A 23,444-nucleotide genomic window follows, 5' to 3' on the forward strand; every position below is an offset into this window, starting at 1 on the left:
CCCAGCCGCCCTGTTCAGGATAACCCGCTCCCTATTAAACAAAAGGGAGACGGGGGAACCCCTGCAGGGCAGAGCTGAAGAATATGCCCAATTCTTAGCGGACAAAATTGCTCGGTTTCGGTCGGACTTGGACTCCACACCCGCAGTTCCAGCCGAGGCACAGGGGGACCAAGTAGAACAGCTCTGGGTTGAGTTTCAGGACGTTATCCCCGGGGATGTGGACAAGGCCATGAGAGCTGTAAGTTCCTCCACCTGTGTTCTGGATCCGTGTCCCTCATGGCTGGTTGTTAACTGCAGTGAGGTGACACGAGGCTGGATCCAGGCGGTTGTAACCGCCTCCCTTCGGGAGGGGAACTTCCCCGCCGCATTGAAAGAGGCGGTGGTGAGACCCCTCCTGAAGAAACCATCCTTGGATCCAGCTGTTCTTAACAGCTATCGCCCGGTCTCCAACCTCCCCTTTCTGGGGAAGGTTGTTGAGAAGGTGGTGGCCTTCCAGCTCCAACGGTCCTTGGAGGAAGCAAACTATCTTGACCCCTTCCAGTCAGGCTTCAGACCCGGTTACAGCACAGAAACCGCTTTGGTCGCATTGATGGATGATCTTTGGAGAGCCAGAGATGAAGGACATCCCTCCATCCTGGTCCTCCTTGACCTCTCAGCGGCTTTCGATACCATCGACCATGGTATCCTTCTGCGACGACTGCGGGAGGTGGGAGTGGGAGGCACCGTGCTACGGTGGTTCTCCTCCTACCTCTCGGACAGGTCGCAGTCGGTGTTAGTGGGAGGGCAGAGATCGTCCCCAAGGCCCCTAAATTATGGAGTGCCACAGGGTTCGGTCTTATCCCCCCTACTATTTAACATCTACATGAAACCGCTGGGAGAGATCATCCGCAGGCACGGGATTAGATACCATCAATATGCGGACGATACCCAATTGTATCTGTCCGCCCCGTGCCAAATCAATGAAGCGGTTGACGTGATGGGCCGGGGTCTTGAGGCCGTCATGGACTGGATGAGGATTAACAAGCTTGTGCTCAACCCAGAAAAGACCGAGTGGCTGTTGTGTTTCCCTCCCAAAGATTTGGCCAACATTCCAACACTCAGGCTGGGGGGTCAAATTTTACACCCCTCAGAGAGGGTTCGCAATCTGGGAGTCCTCCTGGATCCACAGCTGTCATTCGACCACCATTTAGCGGCTGTGACCAGGGGGGCATTCGCCCAGGTACGCCTGGTGCGCCAGTTGCGACCCTACCTGAACCGGGAGGCACTCACAACAGTCACTCGGGCCCTTGTGATCTCTAGGCTGGAATACTGCAATGTGCTCTACATGGGGCTGCCCTTGAGGAGCATCCGGCGACTTCAGTTAGTGCAGAACGCGGCCGCGCGAGTGATCGCGGGTGCACCCCGATTCACCCGCATAACACCTATCCTCCGCGAGCTGCGCTGGCTACCTGTCGATCTCCGGATGCGCTTCAAGGTGCTATTACTCACCCATAAAGCCCTACATGGCAGTGGATCTGGATACTTGAGAGACCGCCTTCTGCCGATTACCTCCCTACGACCTATAAGATCTCATAGACTGGGCCTCCTCCGCATTCCATCGGCCAGCCAGTGTCGGCTGGCAACTACAAGGAGGAGGGCCTTCTCAGCAGTAGCCCCGACCCTTTGGAACGAGCTCCCCGTGGAGATTCGTACCCTCTCCACCGTCCAAGCCTTCCGCATAGCCTTGAAGAACTGGCTCGCCCGTCAGGCCTGGGGATAAGGACCGTTACCCCGCCCGAATACTGAATGTATGGTGTTGATTTTATTATATGTTGTCGTCTTAATGTTGTATTCCCCCTCCCTTGGTTTTCTGTGAGCCGCCCTGAGTCCCCTCAGGGAAAAGGGCGGCCTACAAATGTTAATAAAACCTCTAAAAAATAAAACCAGTTACAATGCATGACTGTGAAACTTGGGCCATAAGAAAGGCTGAGCGCCAAAGAATTGAGGCCTTTGAACTATGGTGCTGGAGAAGACTCCTGCAAGTCCCTTGGACTGCAATGTAAACAAACAGATCAGTCCTAGAAGAGATCACCCTGACTGTTCTTTAGAAGGCCAGATCCTGAAGATGAAACTCAAATACTTTGGCCACCTAATGAGAAGGAGGGACTCACTGGAGAAGAGCCTAATGCTGGAAAAGACTGAGGGCAAAAGAAGAAGGGGATGACAGAGAATGAGATGGCTTGATGGAGTCATCGAAGCATTAGGTGTGAGCTTAAATAGACTCCAGAGGATGGTAGAGGACAAGAAGGTTTGGAGGAACATTGTCCATGGGGTTGCGATGGGTCGGACACGACTTTGCAACTAACAACAAATGATAAATAAACGATCACTCACTTATTTATTTGATGTGTAATATCAATGAAAGCGATAAAGGGCACTGAAGGGAGATTAAATGTTAAAGGTTACAAAAGCAAAGTGTGGCCATTGGGTATGCCCTTATTCAATGGGTCAGTGCTTCTTTCCTTTGTTCTGATTTCTCTCTCTTAACTAAAAGGGCTTTAGAATTATCCTATCAATTTGGCACTTATAAATTACTGTGTAGATGTCTAGTTGTGAGTCCTGTAAGCTGTAGCTGGTAGTATAACTCCATTTGGACCCCTGCTGAATGCGTGTGAAACCATTACAGTTTTAACAGACTCCAGTAGATTAACAGATTAACAGAGTTGAATGTCATCTAGGCCAAACAGACTCTAACCATTTCTGACAGATGGCAGTCCAGTCTCTTCTTGAAAGTTTCCAGTGATGAAGCTCCCGCAACTTCTGAATGCAAGGTGTTCCATTGGTTGATTGCTCTCATTGTCAGAAAATTTCTCCTTATTTCCAGGTTGAACCTCTCCTTGTTCAGTTTCCATCCATTATTCCTTGTCTGGCCTTCAGATGCTTTGGAAAATAGCTAGAGAAATAACTAGAGAAAATAGCTAGGTCTAGAGATGGCCATTGTGAACAAATGGATTATGTTTTCTATGTTTGAAATTGTTGTTTGATTAGTAAACGTCATGTGATGCTTTATATACTGTATATCAGTGACATGCGGTGGGCTTCATGGCCGGTGAGGCAAGCACAAAAGCCCCGCCGAAGCCCTGGTGCCGCGTCTACCATAGAGTGGGACCGGGACTTTAAAGCCCTGCCGCCGCGGCCCTGCCACCACTTTAAAGCCCGGCCCCCAGGGCCTGAGTGGCCATGATTCCCCCCTCCCCAGCCATTCCTCCCCCTGTGCGGCGAGCTCCAGCGGGCTGGATGCGGGTGTAAGAGGCCTGGCAAAAGAAAGCAAGCGCCAGCCTGCCACCGCTGTGTCCAACAGGCCAGGTGTCTCACATTTATGGTGGACTTAAACGCGAGACGCCTGGCCTGTTGGACACAGCAGCGAGATTGTCCCTGCCGCTGCCGCGCTCCGCTGCCTCGCCCCCCTGCCTCCTCCGAACCCACCGCTGTGAAGAAAGAAACACACGCACACACACACACACACACACACAAATTCATCACAATAAAAAATTACAAATTTAATTACAATAATTTTGAATCCCCCCCTCGCTCCGTCCGATCCACATACCTTTTCCAGCTGTGGATTTCAACTCTCCTCTTGTCCGCCCACCATGATGAAAATTTTTTAATAAAAAAGCAACTTACTTAGGTAAGGCACGATTTGCTGCTCCCAGATCAGGAGGCGGGAGAATCATGTGCCTCCTTTGCATAAGGAATTTTTTGCCTTTTAACCCTTGCTTAACTCTGAGCAAGGGTTAAAAGGCGAAAAATTCCTTATGCAAAGGAGGCCCATAGTTCTCCCGCCTCGCCCTACAGTTAGCACTAAGCAGACTCAGAGTCACTGTGACTCTGGAGTCTGGCAGCAACTGCCTTGGCCTTTTTAATTATTTTAAAAAATATTTTCTTTTCCTCATTACACTGGTGAGGTCCCGCCTCCATTGACTGCATATCCCTGCTGTATATATAATAAGATAAGCTTCAAGGTATTTATTTATATTATTTGAGCTTACACATGGCTCCAATTGTCCACTGAGTGGTTTACAATCCTGTATGGATAAACATGTTTAAAGCAACAATAGAAAACAATAGAAAATACACACACATACAGTATAAATAAAATATGTCTATGAGAATCATAACCCTAATCATAAATATAACTCTAATCATAAATCATAAACTCACTACACAGTGAGTTAGGCACTAGACTAAAAACCGGAGACTGGTGAATTTTAGTCCTGCCTTAGGCATAAAAGTCAGCTAAGTAACTTTGAGCCTTTCCCTTTCTCCTCCCTCCCTCCCTCCCTCCCTCCCTCCCTCCCTCCCTCCCTCCTTCCTTCCTTCCTTCCCTCCCTCCCTCCCTCCCTCCTTCCACCCACCCATCCATCCATCCATCCATCCATCCAACTTGAATGCTGCCCATCTCATCAAAGGTGACTCAAGGTCGCTTACAAACATTGAATAAAATGCCATAAAAACATTAAAATAATAAATACATATCTTAAATTTAAAAATTCAATTAAAATAAAAACTAAGCAAGATGCAAAGGGCGCACTGGAAGGAGGTCGGGTATTCTCTGCTCCAGGGATGTCAAACCCATTGGCCACAGCCACCCGCAGTTTAGCAAAGGGAAAAAATTGTGATACATGATGAAAACATGTCGCCATGAGTTTGACACCCCTGCTCTACTCCATCAGCCACTTCTTATGTACCATACCCCTATTAGAGCCCAAAGCTAGTTGGCATAGCCATGTCTTCAAGACATTGCAGAAGGTCAAAAGGATTGGTATGGATCTGACCTTCTTCTGGACCCCACCAGATGAAATTCCCTGGTTGATGCATGTATTTCTTCTGCCTGCACAAGTAGGGCGCAGGTAGGGCAGGCTAATTTCGTTGGGATGAGGCGGTTTCTCAGATAGCCTGGACTGAAGGGCTTTAAAGATGAGAACCCTTGAAGGAGTAAACAGGCATTCACTTTAGTGTTTATATATAGTGAAGCAATATTGGCCATCTTAGGGGTCCCAAGAACATCCTGCACTGCTACATTCTGCACCAGCTGAAACTTCCAGCTACTCTTCAAGGGTAGCCCTATGGAGAGTGCATTGCAGTAGTCCAAGTGTGAGGTGATCAGGGTTTGAGTGACTGAGATCTTTTTAGAGTCATACAACACCATCCAGAACTAAACATGTTAAAGTCCTTCCTTCCGTCCTTCCTTCCTTCTTCTCCCCCACCCTTCCACCCCAATTTCAGCTTCCTCATTTCTAATTTAAAATAATGCTCGAACCAGTGAGTTATATTTTGGATGGGTTCCTTAAAGGATGGTTAATTCTGATTCTTTCGCAGTGCAGAGTGGTGTAAGTAAACTCCAATGAGAGATAAATGTAAAATAGTTACTCCTGGAGGTAGAATCATACCCAAGAGGACACCTAAGCAGTTATTGCTAATGTTTGCAAACTGGTGAGTTCCCACATCATGCTAAACAATCATGTGGGTTGTTTGCTTTAGGCTTGGTGGTGTATGAATGCAATCAGTGATGGTTTATTCAGGAAGCCCAATATAAGTAAACTAATGGCTAATTGGGATGTGTAATTCCAATTACTGAATTAAATAAATTAGTTCATAAACCTGTAGAAAAGCATACTTGAAGGATACCATTTAATACTTATATTTTACAATAGAGGAAAACTGAGAAAATTAAGCATTAATACCAGGCTAGATATTGAAAATATATATATTTTAAAAAATATACTTTGTTGTGACTTTTTATCCTTCTTACTATAATAATGTTTCTGACTGTCTTGACCTTCATGATTTTGTTATCTGTCCAGAGAAATTAGTTGTTGGACAGATAAAAGAATAAATAAAAAAACAAAATAATATTTCCAAATATATTTGCCATTGTAAGCCAGAAATCTTAATATGAAAGCCTCCTACAATTTGGTCTATTTTCCTTTCCTCCATTGAAAACTGTAATTATTTCAGGCATAAGAACAAAGAATTGTTGCCAATTCTGCCTCAGAAAAAAAATAATTAGATATGAATAATGTTGTCTTCCACATTATGAGAGGTCAGATGTTGTAGTACAATGGCAATAAACATGGCATCTCCAATTTAAAAGAAGTCAGGTGATGAGAAGGGCTTGCTTGAAATCTTAGAAACCTATTGCCTGTCAGACAATTAGTCCTGGACCAGAAAAATCAATGATTTGATTCTGGGTACCACTAATTATATTATTTTAAGATTGGCAAATGATACCTTAGAATTTATCATTAAGCGTCTGGGAGATAAAGTACATCCAATTGCATCTCTATTTCTAGAAAAAGTGTCTATTCATTCTTTGACTATGTAAATTTTTAATTTTATTTAAATAAAACTCGGGGTGTCTGGGTGTGCCTGTGTATTTTCTGTACTGCCTTTTGAACAGACGAGGGCAGTCTTCCATTAGCATTTAGCATCTGTTAAGGATGGCATTTCTTCCCTATCTACTATTACAATAGCTCCAGTTTGCTTAGTCTGCTCCCATAAATGGTATAATCCCCAAAGTAAAAGCAAGAACAAGGAATCAGACCATATGATTCATTTACATATGTTAACATTCCTGTTTTAAAGCTACTGCTAAGCTTTTCTTAATTAGCAGCCTTCCTCTGGTTAAGGACATATCATTAATATTTATACACCGAAGAGCAAGTCTTTGAATGTTGTCATAATTAGTGACTGGGAAAAAAAAACCTCACTAGATTTTATGTTGTCTATATTCTTTAAGAATTAATTATGCTTTTTTCTTAAAAGCTAGACAGGCAGACTCAAATAAATAAGAGATTATTGATTGTATTTCTTGTATTGGTCAGATATACACTAAGGGTTGTTCTCTATTGGGATTTTTCAAGCCCTTCCTTTGTTTTTATTTTCCAGTTTGCGTTTTAGCATCCATTTCTTTGAGAATGGGGAAAAAAAGCCTTTATTCTAAATGGACAGGCAGAACTGCCTGATAGGGATCAGATCATAAGTCTCCAACATTCAGTCATTCCTCCATCTTGAATATCCTCTAACTCAGTGGTCTCCAACCTTGGCAGCTTTAAGACCTGTGTACTTCAACTCCCAGAGTTCCTCAGCCAGCAAAGCTCCACTGCTCTAACTGATGCGGACTCTTTTAGTCCCGGGCAACACATCCAGCTCATCTAGTGGACGCCATCTTGGAATGTTTGGTCACGATAACCTTTTAAAAGTGTATTTGGACAGACAATTTTTTCCTCTCTACCTGCTTTTTAGAGAACAGACCAGTGGTGGGTTCCTACCAGTTCAGACCAGTTTGGCTGAACTGGTAATAGTTTGGCGGTCTGCCATACCCCCCCCCCGAACCAGTTCCCTGGTCACTTGCCCCACCGCCCCGCCCCACCCAGTCACTGCTCCCCTCCCGGACAGTTTGCCTGCCTAAGCTGCCATGTGGTGCCTGTCCTGTGCCCCAACTTAGCTGCCTCCTCCTGCCTACAGGTAAGTCTAGCCCCCCCTCCCCAGAGCTTACTGTGTTCCCCCCATCCCCACCGGGCTCACAACTTCCCTTTCCCCGCCCCTTCCAGGAGTCCCCACAAGCCCCATTATGACTCCCAGGGGGCTTCAGGGAGGCCTGCTAGGCCCAAAATACGGTGTGGGGGGCAGCACCCCACCGCACCCATTTTGGGTCCCAGGGGGCTTCAGGGAAGACTGCTAGGCCCAAAATAGGGCATGTAATGCCTAGCAAGCCTCTCAACAGCCCCCTGGGGCGGCAGGGGGGCCTTCAAGGGAGAAAGAAAGAAATCTCCACTGTTGGGAGATCCCCAAATGCATGGAGCAGAGAGGTCTTCAAACTTGGCAACTTTAAGACTTGTGGACTTCAACTCCCAGAATTCAGCTCTGCTGGCTGGAGAATTCTGGGAGTTGAAGTCCACAAGTCTTAAAGTTGCCAAGTTTGGGAACCACTGGGCTAAGCTAATCAATAGTGGAGCTCTAAGAATGCCAGATGATCAATAGGCATTTTCTCAGTTTCAAAACATCTGGCTTTTCTTCCTCCTACCAAAGACCTTCTGGGGTTTTTCACAGGATGGGAAAAAGGAAGGAAGGAAGGAAGGAAGGAAGGAAGGGGAAGGGAAGGGAGAAAGAAAGAAAGAAGGAGGGAGAGAAGGGAGAAAGAGGGAAGGGAAGGAAGAAAGAAAGAAAAAGAAAGAGGGAGGGAGGGAAGGGAGAAAGAAAGGGAGGGAAGGGAGAAAGAGGGAAGGGAAAGTGAATGAGATATGGGTGGATGGAGGGATAAAGTGGGGGGGAGGAAGAGAAAAAGGAGGGGAAGGAAGGACCACAAACCTGGCACTAGACACAACTTCAGAGGATGCTTTGAAACAGCACAGCAATCCGGGGCTGGAAGGGACTTCAGAGGTCGTCTAGTCCAACCCCCTGCTATAGCAGGAGACCTTATATCATCTTGGTTATTTTGGTGCCTTTAACACAGAGGAGAAATGCCAGAAATCTCCAGGCATTGCCAACCTCTCCCCCTAGTAAAAAAAACCTAGAGCAAAAACGTCATGAAGTATTAAAAAGAATAGAAAAGGGGGCTGCTGTATATTGTTGAATGGACTGCTAAATTGGCAAAATGGATGGCTAAATTGGCCACACCTATCTAGTCACATGGCTGCCAAGCCACTCCCACCTGATCACATGACTGTCAAGCCACACCCACAAAATAAGCCACGCCCACAGAACCAGTGGTTAAATTTTTTTGAAACTGATCACTGAAACAGAAAAATTCTAATATCTGCACAGAAAAAATCTCTCTACTATAAATGAGAGCTCAGTTTCATTTTGTTGTGGTACTGAAAGCAAACTAAATTACATTGGTTTTTGTTTACCTTTGCCTTCTGCTATCTAATTCTAAATTAATAACTTTTGTGCTTGGTTGGTGTTGATTGTATTGATATAAATGCAACAACCGTGAAATCTGTCTACCCTCAACTTGACCTTTAAATACCATTTTATTCCCCACAATTCTCAAAAAAGTTTGTATTATTTAAATACTGATTACTTTGTCCCTTTGACTATTTCTCTCAGCACAATCAATTTTTTTTAAAAAAAAATTGGCAGGCAAACTATGAGAAGTATGATGGATTTGTGATCCTCCATGGCACAGACACAATGGCTTATACATCTTCAGCATTGTCTTTCATGTGTGAGAACCTGGGAAAAACCGTGATCTTGACAGGATCTCAGGTAAGAAATTTTCAGTTAAGCAATACATTTATCTTGAAAAATAAGTTTTGACCATAGAAGATATGTTTTTTAATTTTTACTCATTACAGTTTTTCCACCCCTATTTACACATGGGATACAGTGAATGAGAAATGAGACAATTCATGACCTTGTATGGTGTTCTTTTTTAAATTGGAAATATCCTGAAAGACAGCTAGTTTGATTGAGCTATTAGTACTTCTGAAAGTTTGTTGTTTTATTTTTTAATCTTCTCCCTTTTCCTGATTCAAATTGTTTCTCCTTACACTTGGGATTATTGTTGCTGGGGCTTGCGACAGTTTTAAAAGGATGATTTCTATCAGGGAACAATGTTTTGGAAAGAAGTAATGAATCCCTTCCATTTAACCACCACCAAAATCATCTTAGCTCTATATGGTGGTTATTGTGAAAAAAAAAAGGACAATTAAAAGGGGATCCAGTAAAATATCCAACTTTTACCAAATCCAACATTTGGTATTTAATTGCTTGCCATAAGACTGTTCCTGATTGTCACGAACCGCTGGTGGGAATTTGACTTTTGCATTAGCTAAAAATTATGAATAAAATTCATTTGTAAATATTCAGTAGTATTGTAGGGATCCCTCTCCCACCCCAACAAAATGAGTATGGTAAAATTCAAGGATAATTTCATGAGGTGTGGGAGAAAGTATTTTACATTCCAAATGAGAAATTCCGCCATCTGCCATAGTTGAGATGAAGAAATGCATCCATGTTCTAATAAATCATACGTTAAGAGAATGTTTCATAAATTATGCATGGCTTTACACTCACTTTATATTATGTCGACTGGAGTTGCTCTCTCTTGCTGCTGAGTGTGTATGATTTTTTTGAATGGCAATTGGTAATCTCTCTTTTCTAGATACCAATATATGAACTGAGGAATGATGGCAGAGCCAACCTGTTGGGGGCGCTGTTGATTGCGGGACAATTTGTAATTCCGGAGGTCTGCTCATTTTTGTCTTATTTATTTTTTTGCTTTTAGACTCTTTGTTCCCTGTAAGATCTGCATTGTAGAACCTGACTGAGGTGGTGGGGAGGTTGTTTCAGAAATATTTTGATTATAAAAATTATATCAAAGCATGCAAACAGGAACAAAAGACCAATTAGAGGGAACTTTATTTTTTTTTAAATGAATATATCAATATAAAATACTTGATCCACTGTTGATTCAATACTACTATATAGCAGAGAAAACCAAATGCACAGGTACAGAATAGGCAGTACTTGCCTCAACAGTAGTACCAATAAGAGGAATTCAGGTGTGTGGTGGACCACTACCTAAGTATAGCCAGCAGTACACTGTAGCTGCCAAAAAAGCCAAAGCAGTCTTAGGCTGCATCAACACAAGGATGACATCATTGATAGTACCACTCGATCTTTCACTAATAAGGGCACACCTGATGTACTGCATCTAGTTCTGCTTCCCACAATATAAAAAAGATGCTGAGGTTCTAGAAAGAGAGTGAGTGGAGAGAAGAGCAACAATGATAAAATGTTTGAGGCTAAACCATATGAAGAATGACTAAGGAGACTGGATATGGTTAGCCTAATAAAGAGAAGGCTTAGCACAGGGGTCAGCAACCTGTGGCTCTGGAGCCGCATGTGGCTCTTTCATTCCTCTGCTGCAGCTCCCTGTTGCCAGTCGGCTCCACAATTGATAGGGCTTTTGGTTAGGACAGGTAGAGGAAAAAAGACGCTGCACTAGGAGGTGACTCTATGGTGGGGAACCGGACTTGCAGTCAGCTTTAGAATTGAATGGGGGGGGGGAGGTCCCGTTAGGATGTTTGTGGCTTTTTGAGTGTTTAAGGTTGCTGATCCCTGGCTTAGCATAATAGTAGTCTTCCAATACTTGAAAGACTGTCATAGGGAAGAGAGAGTTGACTTGTTCTCCAAAGCACCTGAGAACAGAACAAGAAGCATTGGGCAGAAGCTAGTCAGAGGGAGATCCTACCTGGAACTAAGGAGAAATTTCCTGACAGTGAGAACAATGTCAGTGAAACAGTTTGTCTCGCAGATTTGTGGGCATTCCATTGCTGATGGTTTCTAGGAAAATATTGGACAACTATTTGTCCAGGGTGGAATAAGGACTCCTGCCTTGGGCTGGGGATTGGATTAGATTTTAGAAGATCTCCAAGGTCCCTTCCAACCCTATGATTCTATAAAAAAAGGGGTCACTGCAGATTTTACTCTGCTAATTGTTGCTGACTCTAGGGGCTGGTGCTCATCTCCATTTCAAGGCCATTGAGCTAGCACTTTCTGAAGACATTTCTGTGGTCATGTGGTCAGCATGACATCACGGAGCACTGTTACTTTCCCATCAAAGTGGTACCTATTCATCTACTCGCATTTTGCATGCTTTCAAACTTCTGGGTTTGGCAGATGCTGGAGTAAGAACAGGAGCTTATCCCATCCCGTGGCACTCAGGTCTTGAGCCTGGACTGCCAGCTTTCAACCAGCGAGCTCAGCTTCTTAATCCCTGAGACATCATGCCACGCATTCTATAGCTGCTAAAAAAGAGAAATTCACTTTTAGGCTGCCTCAATAGAGCTGGCCTTTTCAAATGATGGGAAGCAATTGATTATGTGCCATCAAATTGGTCTTGACTCTTAATGACCACATGCATAGATCCATGATGCTCTGTCCCCAACCTGATCCTTTATGTCTTATAGCAATGCTGTAAAGTGCTGTAATTGAGTCCATCCACCTTTTCTGTTTGTTATCCACTTCCCTATCATCTTTCCCAGCAATAGAGCTTCTCTTGAAATTTAGCTCTTACATAATATGTTCAGAGTATGATAATCTAAGCTTGATCTTTTGCACCTTGTGTGAGAACTCTGGGCTGATTTGTTCAGTGATCCATTTGTTCAGTTTCTTAGCTATAAATGATGTCTCAGAAATCTCCAACACAAACTTTGAAAGCATCTATATTTGTTATTACCTTTTATAGAATGACATAGAAAAACTTTTTATAGGTACCAACATATACCAACCACAGGATCTATTTTCCAAGACTTTCATTGCTACTCTATCAAGTGCTAGTGTGCAGAGTGTTTCAACTGCTGATTCTTTTATAGTTGATAGATAATCCTAAAAGGCAAAAACTAAACTTTACTCTAGTATCTTTGTTGACAATTCCAATGGGAAATAATAGCTTATGTTTTGCATTGGTGAGATTCCTACTTCTGTTGTCCAGGTCTTGGAACTGGATAAGAAACACTTAGAGAAATTACAGGACAGCAGATTCTGCTTGAATGTTAGAGCTGATGAGTTCTAATATTACAAATAATAGTTTCCTGCAGTACACATAAGAATATTGGATTTCCTAATCATTTTAATGGTTTTATTGGTACTGCCTATTCTTGCAATAAGTTTTCTAAAAAAGTTACTACTACTACTATAAGGTCCTTCTACATCAGTGGGACATTGCTGAACATCAGGCTTGAAATTTACCAATTATTTGGATAAAATATGATAGGAAAATGCATAGATTATTTCAGATGTGATGAATCTATGACAGCTTTTAGTATTCCTCAACATTGGTTTAGAGTGATGGGGAATTGCTTAGTAAAAGGTTTCCCACACTGAATTTTCATTGGGATTAATCTGTGGTGCCATAACTACCAATAGGCTGGGACGATCTGCACAGGGGAAAACCCAGAAACCTGATTGATATCTAGGTAGGCTCACGTTCTACTTACCTTTCTAAATAACTCAATTTTGTCTGCTCTGTCAAAAACATCAACACTTCTGCAGGGATTTTGCACATTATTAAAAGCCCATTCTATCCCCCTTTAAAAATATCTTTAACTTCAGAGATCTATCACAAACCTTGAGAGCTGCCAAACCTGTTCTCAGAAGGAAATCTCACAAGAAGATTTACCTGTATTTTGTTGTCAAAATCCAAAAGAGACACAGCACTTTTCAAAGCAGCCAAGAGATAAAGCCCTCCTACATAACCCTAATTATATTTATAACTCTCTCTAAAGTAGTTTTCATTGTATAGAAAGAAAAGTCAACTTTATGTGTGTGTATGTTTTAATCTGCTGGATCTTTTAATTACAAGGTTTGCACACTGACATGCTTCTTTTCTCATCCTTGTAGGTGTGCCTGTACTTTGATAATAAACTGTACAGGGGAAACCGGGTGACTAAGATGGATGCAGGGAGTTTCAATGCCTTTTCCTCACCTAACCTGCCTCCGCTTGCAAATGCTGAGGTTGATATTATAAGTAAGCAATGATGTGATTTCAACTTTCAGGCTGTAGTTACTCTGTAACCCTTTCCTGGATTATTGCCACATGGATCCAGTTGTTCAAGCATCTTTATCTTTTATTTATAGGTCATTTTTGTTTGTTTGTTTGTTATTACAATAAGCACCTGAATACTCTCTTTATTCAGAACAGACATGATACAAAACCTATGTCTTTCTTATGTCACTTTTGAATGACATGGTTGACATATCTTATAGTTTGTCAACTGATTGCAATTGTTTGTCCAATTGTGCCTCCTTATTGTCTCTCTCAGTTGTCCTTCTAAAACAGGGCTGTCAAACTCGTGGCCTGCAGACCAAATGCGTCATGCCCATGCCCAGTTTAGTGAAGGGGGGGTTAGGGTGACGCTGGGACACCACGAGTTTGACGCTCCTGCTCTAAAAGATGACATTGTCAAGGAATTTTGTCTTGCTGGTCTTCAGTTTTATTTGCTGCCAACCAGACACCAAACTTGAAGTGATGTCTGTCAAATACCTGCTTAATAAAGGTAGAAATTGAAGGCAGGTGGTAAATTCAAGTGAGGTTGTTGAGAGGGTGTTTTTAGTGTCTTGTGAATTTTGGTCGGTGTTGAAGGCTGTCTTGATATTGTGTTTGTGGAGAATTTTGCTGATTTTATCTGTGGTGGCTTTGATGTAAGGGAGGAGGGCGATGCCGTTGTCCTGTTCTGTGTCTTGGTTTTTTGGGGGGAATCTCCCTTTGGATTAGGTTGGTAATTGTTTTTCTTTGGAATTCGTTGGAGATTAATACGTTTGTGAGAGTGTGTAATCCAGTTTTCAGGTGGTCTTTGTCGGCTAGGCGTTTGGTTACCAACTTAATCCACAAACACAATATCAAGACAGCCTTCAACACTGACCAAAAAATAGCCCCCCCCCCCAAGGTTTATAGAAAGCCAAAAACCCAGCCTGAAGATGGCAAGTGATGGCAATATATATAAAATTTTGTTCTGGCCAGGCGAAGGTGGCTGTATTGATCTTGTATGTGCTTTCTCTTCTCTTTGTCTTTGTCTTGTATTGTTTGTATGTATCTTGCCTTGCCAGTTCAAGAACTTTCATTATTGGCTGCTCATGGTTTTCTAGCTCATTGCTGCCTCTCTGTACTCAGAATGAATGTGCAAAGTTATGTAATTGAGGTTAAGCTACTTTCAGCCTAGCAGGGAAGGGATGAAAAAACAGTGTCAGGTCTTTAACAGCAGATTGGAACTAGCTGAAAGTTGCATTTCAGGTTTGATTTTGCAGATGGATTCCCCACTCCCTCCCTCCCTCTTAGGGAGGGGTCACTTCTCAAAGCTATTGTACTCCTTTAAAGGAAAGAATTCAAACCTGTATGGCAGCCTGGATCCAGCTTTACTGCTTTCTAGAATACTGTATGAGGGGATTAGCTTGGCCTCTTCAGCTCTTGGACAGGGTTTCTTTTTATTGCATGCGACCTTGCTGGCAATACTTACAACGTGTTAGCTTTTCATAGCTTAAGTAGCATCTTGTGTGCTTGATCTCAGTAGAGAGACCTGCTTCTTCTTGTTCAGTGTGTTTTGAAATGAAAGTCTTTCCAGATACTGGGTAATGGAAGGGAGCCAACGTAAGTGCTTCTGCTTTTGTAAACCTCTCAAGTCTACACTCCCAAGAACTGCACAAGCAACCTAACTCGATTATGTAACCTGATGGGTAATATATCTTCACCACCTAGAGTGGGAGGAAATGAAGCAAGTGAAATTTTCCCCATCACTTTTTCTTCATCCCAGTACATGTTTAATTATTATACATGTCTAATTATTGCACATCAGACTGCTGTTAAAGGATTAGGAACTCTGCCAAACCTACAAACGATGCCATTATTAGTAGGGTGCACCTGCTGGTTATCTTGGACTCATGTCTTCTTGCAATAGCCAAGGGATGGGCAAACTGTGGGCCAGGAAAAAGAAAGGGGGGGGGGTTTATAACATTCTTCCCAGACACAGAAGATCTAGCACCCTTAGGGCTGCTCTTAGGTCTGAGTTACCAAGATCCAATAGTCAAACCGGTTGGCTTGTATATCTCCTGATTCAGTTGCTGAATGCCAGATTAGTTCACAATAAAAATATTTTATATCCACAATCTTCTTGTGGATCAGCAGGATGGTCTGGTTGTGTTATGGAGACCAGGATAGGAGAGCTGGGTGGCCTGAATTTAACCCATTTAACCCTGCCTGTAGATATTGTACAACATCAAGGTAGATTGTGTGATAGAATTACAGTCATGTATTGGGAATACCGTACATTCCCTCTCCATTAATCACATTCCCCAGTGACTATACTTTGTGGTAGGTTGGGGGAGGGGGAAACAGAGTGCTTTGTTGCTAGTCCAACAGTTTATGGATTACACTGATGCTCTCCAAAATGGTCCTTAGAATCTTAGGAGTTTGGTGCTTGTGGATCTCAATGCCCATAATGGTGATATGGACTAACTGAGAACTTCATGGCCATTAAACATACATCAGAAGTCAGATACACTATGCAGCAGTTTATCTAATTTTTTTTCTTTTGAGTTGATGGAAAGCGAAGTGATAGTTAAAGAGGGAAAGTTGTCATGATTGGATCCTGTGGATTCCTGTTAGGATTTAGACAGATTGCCATTCCTATCTTCACGAGTGAGGATCTAGCATGCTTCCTAAGACTTATGAAATTGCAGCAGTTCCTGAAAGCTTTATGAGTTTTCTGATCAACATAACATCCCTCCTCCACTATTGAAACCTTAATCATAGAAGTAGTGAGAGTTCACAGGGCTCCTTGGTTTAGTGAAAAACATACAGGAATGAAATGGGGGGATATAGAATTGAAGCATAGATGTTAAAAGTCTCAATGTGAATATAATTGCACTTACTATGGGAAACTTATGAGTTTGTGTTCACAGCACTAATTATGGTGTCAAATAATCTACTGCATCCCACTGAATTACCCAGCTGAACTTTTCCAAAGATTGTGAATGTGACATTTTGTCAAGTTCTAGCTGGCAGAAGCAAAGTAATGAGTTAGTCATGCACTTTATTGGCAAAATTGCTAAAGTATGCAAAAATTAGGAGAGGTTGTCAGCACACCACCAGATTATTTACTATAGAATCATTTTCACCAATGAGACTTGAGGAGATTGACAATCAAGATATTGATTGGAGATTGATAATCAAGATATTTTTTTGATTATCTGTCCTTTTGATCTTTGTTCTTAGTGGGTCTCAGAAGCAAGCTGGTTAAAAATGTTGGAATGGGTTAAGAGAGTAATAGATGTCACATTAATGAAAGGAAAGATGACAACAGATTTGACGATATCAGTGAGCTCACCCTTGTTGAAGAGGATCCAGAAATATCTGCTGTCACCATTTATTTTTGGGAAGGATTTGATGAACTGATAACTGGTGAACTGTAGTAATAATGGATGTTACAGATTTTTATGGATCCATCACACACCAGCACAGAAAGTAGCTTGGTTAAATTGGTAATTAATCTTATATAGGAATAAGGCAGAGGGATATTATCCCGTTGATTCTTCTATTTAGCAGTTTTTGATATTGCTATAGAATCATATTGAGGCATCTCTATGAGTTGAAAATTGGAAGCATTGTTTCATAGTGGTCCCATTCCTGTCTCTGGTTCTGTTTCTAAGAAGGGGTCAGGGTTGGGGTGACTTTTGTAAAGCCTTGTAACAGCTGTGGTGTGTACTTCCACAAGGTTCATCTTGCCTGGTATTCTTGAATATTTATATGAATAGCAATAGCAATAGCAGTTAGACTTATATACCGCTTCATAGGGCTTTCAGCCCTCTCTAAGCAGTTTTACAGAGTCAGCATATTGCCTCCAACAATCTGGGTCCTCATGAAGCTGCCAGTAGAAGTCATTCTGACATTTGGAGTGAAGTTTCATCAGTAAATAGATAATAGTCAAACAGCTTCTCCCGAAGCAACCAGCAGTAGCATTGGAACTGCTGTGTCAGTGATTTTAGGTTGTGACGGAATAGATCAAGACTGATAGGGTGAGGGTGAAATTCTCTGGCTAAATAGTTCTTATTTTTAGGAATTTGCTTTAAACCCAATGGGATAATAATCTTCTATAAAAACATTTTTCAAACCTAATTTTCACTGGAGGCACAGTGACCTCAGTTTCCAACATGCACAACTAGTTACCTTTGTCCATTTGTGAGTGTAAGATAGCTGCATATCAGCAGTACATACGCTAGCAATCTCTTCAATAGATTGTTGCAATGTATTCTATGTTGACCTGCCATCTTATATATGGCAATCAAGGTAGTATGTGGACTCAGAAGTTGACTGAACTTTACTCCATCTCTTCAAGCACTACTTTGGCTGCCAATAGTATACTATAACAGTATATTTACTACCATTTAAGGTGGTAACATTTATACAACTCTAAAAATGGCTGTGGACATGGAAACTTGAGAAATCAGTTCATCTGATATTGAGAACATCACAATATTTTCAGAATGATTATATGTTTAATAATATTTTAAGTTTATTTTAACATCTGGAGTGTTAATATTCTAAGCATGATTCTGTTGTTAAGCTACCCTATACTCCAAATGATGGTAGCTGATTTAAGGAAGAAGCATATTCATGGTGGAAAATGTTCCCAAAACTCTACGGGCCTGATTTAGCTTTCTAATCCCTTATTGTACTACATAATAGTTCTCGGGTGACTAAAAAAATACAAAAAGAAAAAGTTAAAAGGCAAAGATCTTGTGTAAGTATTAATGTCCACATCTACATTTCATCACTTGTTGAGTGCAACATGAAGTGGCTTGTATCACAGATCTAAATCAAAACAGAAATGCCATGATGTTATAACATTATCTCAAATGCAGTGTAATTAAGATGTCAGATTGCATGTCATTAATGCATGTAGGTGTATGTCAGGCCTTTGTTGGCTCTTGAAGAAACCATGTTCATTCCAGCCCACTACTATAATTTTATTTGGAGTGCTCAATTGGCCTAGTGACAAGTCCAGTCTTCAAAGAATTGATATCTTTCTAAATGCGCTGGACGACAACAGCCACATTTCCTAGCCGTCAGGTCACTGGTTTAGGCAAGTATGGCTTAGACCACTCAATAATGTTTCTTCCAAGTCTGAAATGGACTCATGAGATATAATAGGCACATTGATCATTCTTAAGGAGAACTCAACTCTCATTCTAAGGTTTACACTGCAACTTTGAATTGACTCATCTAAGGATTATAATTTAGATTGAAGTAAGGAATCACCAAATGAAGAAATTTCTTGGATAAGAAGTGAAATGTTTTCAACAAAAAAAATCAAGAAAGTCCAGTTGCCTTTTGGAAAAAAAACACCTTAGAGACAATCATGACACAGATGATTTAGAATCTCCAGAGACATTAAGGAATCATTTTTTTCCTGTTTCCAAAAGTGTCTTTGGTTTCTTCAACTATTATCTCTTTTTTTATGTCCAAGCACTGGCAACACTTAGCAGAAGAACCAGCTTGGTCAGATTTGGTCAGCTTGGTCAGATTGGTCAGCTTGGGCAGAAGAACCAGCTAGGTCAGAAGATCTAGAACAAATCTAGGAGTTTCATAATTTATCTGTGTTCTGCTTCTGAGAATATTTGATTTCCTGGACAGGAATTGTATGATTAAGGTCCCATCTCAATCAAGAGATAGTTTCTTTCTGCATCAACAGAAAAATGAGCTAGGAATCATATTCATAGTTAGATATCCATGATTCTTAACAACCATCAAAAGCCTTGAAAATAACAAATCAAGTTGTGTATAGATTTAATTTTTATCAGTGTGACTTGTGCCTGTTGCTGAAAGTTTACATAACTCTAATGCCCATAAACTAAAATCTGATTGCTTATACAAAGTTAGAATAGTAAAGCACCTAACTCTATTGATTTGGTTAGTAATATCTTTTTGGAATCTTAGGCAGGAATGGTTTCTACCCTTGCTTGTTTAGGATTATATAAGATTTGTATTGAATTTACATATTATGAAGGACTATTTTTACTGAATGAAATACAATCTCTTTTACATTCTTGGATTATTTAAGTCAGACCAGGTTGCTGGTGAAGTCTGGAAACTGTACAGTATTGTGCTGGAAAAAAGGTTGAAATTTTTAAATTAACAAATGGACAGATCAGAATTTCTGTCTGGAAAGTATATTTGCTCTCCCTCCCCCCTCTCCATGGCAATTGCTTAAGTAATTTTATCCCTTAACCCCCAAACTTTTTAAAAAACATGAGAAAATCTTTTAAAGAAAAAATGTTATCTTAAGCTAAATTTTATTTTTGCCTTGTACATTTTTCAAACCAATGCCAAATGCTTGAGACATTTCGACTCATTTGCTCTGGTGGCTTCATGACATTATTGGCCTCATTTTCTATGATCTTCACAACAACAACAACAATCAGAAAAATGTGTGCCTTTTTGGTTCCAAAAAGGCCCATCCATCTCTTGACTAGTTTGTTTAAATTCAGGGTGGAAGAGGAAATCTCCAGGAACAAGTGACAAGGAATCCTGCACGATAAACTGTATTTTAGTAATGGTTAAATCTCAGCTAAATAGCTTCATAGCCAGTTTTTCCATCCTTTCATGCCCTGTCATCAGAATACCAATTTGAGCATACAAGAAGTATGGTTTCTTCTTGACAAACAGAGCTCAAAAATAGTCTTACACTGCTAGATAAGGCAGGGCATCTCTAATTTATGATAAAATGTCTGCTTTATGCCAACTCTATTCTTGGATTCCTTGCAGATAATCTTGGTAAATCTAGAGTCATAATAGTGAGGTTTCCCATGGAATACAATTTATTTAAGGTGTCAGGAATTTTTTTAAAAATCCTCATTTGTCTCAAATAATAAATAAGTGTCACCTTTAAGATAAGCTTGCCCTTAACCTTAAGAGGTTTATTGGTATTTGATGATGATGACTGAACTCCATAAGTACTAGGCACCCACCTGTCCTTCAAAGTTTTAGCTAGTTCTGAGTTGGTCGTGGTGGAGAACTGGGGAAGAATGACTGTTTCTTCTGAATAATTATTCGGGACTGTGACTCATCCACAATGCTACTCTGAGACATAAATGATATATGTAGTAGATGTGGCTGCCCATTAATGAAATTGTTTTTACTCAGAGGCTATATATAGTATGTATATTTAACTGTAACTTGAACTGAACATTATCAGGCTTATTCATAATTAAGAGTGCAACCCAGTGTTTTCCAAGCTCAGCAACTTTAAGCTTCACGGAGTTAAGCTTCCAGGATCCTCAAATTTTGGAAGTTGAATTCCACAAATCTTGTTGCCAAGATTGAAAAACACTAGGGTAACCCAATAGAAGTTTGCTCCAAAATAAAGATAGATTTGCTTTCCCACGGGTACCTGTTAGTAGAGTTGCCATTGCTAGAATATATGCTGGGGTTTGTTTCTCCATTTGAAAAAAAATATGTTTACTGTAGATTGTCACCAGGATTTAGTGGCATGATTTGGGGGTGGGAGAAGCTCTTGAAGTGGGATGCCCCAAAACATGTAGAGTACCATTCTATGGATTAAAACGATAGTTATTGCTGGTATAATCACCCTCTCTGTTAGCCCTGGAGGCCACCTTTTTTTTTGGATCCTCAGGGCTGCCACAATTAGTGATGTGGGAATATAGCAATAGCAATAGCAGTAGACTTATATACCGCTTCATAGGCCTTTCAGGCCTCTCTAAGCGGTTTACAGAGAGTGAGCATATTGCCCCCAACAATCTGGGTCCTCATTTTACCCACCTCGGAAGGATGGAAGGCTGAGTCAACCCTGAGCCGGTGAGATTTGAACTGCTGACCTGCTGATCTAGCAGTAGCCTGCAGTGCTGCAGTAGCCTGCAGTGCTGCATTTAACCACTGCGCCACCTTGGCTCTAGGGAAACTGAGAGGGGGGAATTGCATGGAGTTGCAGGGATATGTAGCCATAATAACATTCCTTTCTCTGAGAGTCAAGGACATTCAGCCTGTACCTGAAGTGGCATGACTGGGAGGCATCTCCAATTGGGACTATGCATTGATTGGATCATGTGATGGACATGTGGGTGCAGGGGAAGGGTCTTGGGCTTTTGGGTGGGGAAAACCTGGAAGCTTTCAGATTCGGGTTTTCCCAGATGTGCCAATATGACATCTCTAATAAAATGGAACGTTGAGGAACCTCTAACCTCAGAGTCTTCTTTCTTTGGAGGTGTTACTTGGAACTCTGACATTCCCTTCTTTATACTGGAAGGAATCCAGTATAAAGTAGAGATTATCGTATTGCAACCAGATGGAGAGGTGAGTGCTAAGTCCCAACTCAACAGCTGAATTTACTAAGAAATTATATTCATTGTCAAGCCAGCCTGTCTCATAAAGTTATTGTAAGAATAAAGTTATGAGATCCTCCTTTGTAAATTCCTCTGAGTTAAGATGGAATATAAGTTCAGCAAATGAATGGATGGATAAAAGAAATGGAAGTAATTGGTTACATTCAAGTTCAGAAATAGTTATGAAAATAATTCATTGCCATGGCTTCTCCCAATTGTGTATTTTCATCTTGTCATCTTGCATATTTTCATTTGAAGTGAATATGGCTAATGTATGTCATCTCAAAAATGGTATTTCTGATTATTCCAAAGTATTAAATACACAGTTTTTAACACTAAATCAGACACATTCAGTGTGGCAATAATTCGTTTTCACATCTTCTGAGAAAGAAAGTCTTTCCCAGGAAAATTGATGCCAGCCATACTGATGCCAGAAAACAAATTAATCTACAATTGCTGCAAAAGTTTGAGTCAGGTATAATCAGTGGTGGCTGCTGCCGGTTTGGACCGGTTCGGGCAAACTGATAGTTCTGACGATCAGCTGGCCCTGCCCACCCTATCTTGTCCTATATTTCCTTTCTGGCTCAGATGATTCATGTGGTACAGCTGATTTCCATGCCTCTGCTGTTCTATTTACCATGGCTACCTTAGAAGATAAGCAGCTGAGCTTCAAATTGCTGTATTTTGAACACTGTGTGCAAGCGTGTTAGGCGTGTGCATGTGTGCGATAACCAAACTGGTTGTTAAACTGGTTGTTAAACTGGTTGCAGCCCACCACTGGGTATAATGATACTTTCATGAAATATGATGCTGTATCTTTTGCTTTCAGAACTGAAATCAGGTCTTATTCTTCCCATTACAGGGCTTACCATATTTTTAGGAGTATAAGACGCACCAAGGTTTTGAACAGGCAATTAAAAAAAAAAGTTTTTGCACTCTGCAAACCTCCCCAAAATGCCCCGTTTTTCAGAAAAATGGGCCTAGTTTTTTTCTCCAAAAAAAGGCATGAATAGCCTTTAGGGGGCTTGCAGAGTGCTCCTGGGGCGGGGGGGGGGTACCTCCCCAAACAAGCAAAAAACGGGCCATTTTTTGCAAAAAGGGGCCCATTTTTTGTCAAAAAAATTGCATGCATAGCCTTTAGAAGGCTTATAGAATACTCCTGGGGGCTGGGCGGGGTACAAAATTGAGCAAAAACAGTCCATTTTTCACTCATTTCTGCCCTCCCCAGCCCCCAGGAGTTCTCTGAAAGCTTTCTACAGGCTCTGCACGGCCATTTTTTGTGAAGGGGCGGGGCTTCAGGCGGCACAAAATGCTGTATTCAGTGTATAAGACGCACTAGATTTCCAGCCTCTTTTTTTTGAGGGAAAAAGGTGCATCTTATACTCCGAAAAATACAGTAACTTGTAACAGAAGCTTGCTGAAATACAGACTTCTGTGCTACTTTTAATTGCCTTAGTATCTCTTCTGAGTCACATTCCAGCAGTTGTAAGACTTGTATCCCCATCTGAGATCTTTTGAAGAGGCCTAATTCAAAAATTTTCCTGAAGTTAATGTTAAAGATA

At 41.4% G+C, this 23,444-nt stretch overlaps 1 protein-coding gene across 3 annotated transcripts in view; it reads left to right on the top strand.

Annotated features, from left to right (window-relative positions):
- Positions 1 to 23,444, top strand: part of ASPG (asparaginase) — an 88,147-nt gene that overhangs the window by 10,038 nt on the left and 54,665 nt on the right. For all 3 annotated transcript variants that reach the window (XM_087727014.1, XM_087727020.1, XM_014059600.2), the window contains exons 4-6: positions 9,127 to 9,252; positions 10,151 to 10,234; positions 13,393 to 13,519. In XM_087727014.1, coding sequence (XP_087583140.1) covers positions 9,127 to 9,252; positions 10,151 to 10,234; positions 13,393 to 13,519 — 337 coding nt within the window. The remainder of the gene's footprint in view (positions 1 to 9,126; positions 9,253 to 10,150; positions 10,235 to 13,392; positions 13,520 to 23,444) is intronic.

Source organism: Thamnophis sirtalis, unplaced genomic scaffold (assembly GCF_051295495.1).
Source record: "Thamnophis sirtalis isolate CommonGarterSnake01/CBP01778 unplaced genomic scaffold, rThaSir2_p1.2 scaffold_1, whole genome shotgun sequence".
Classification (NCBI taxonomy): domain Eukaryota; kingdom Metazoa; phylum Chordata; class Lepidosauria; order Squamata; family Natricidae; genus Thamnophis; species Thamnophis sirtalis.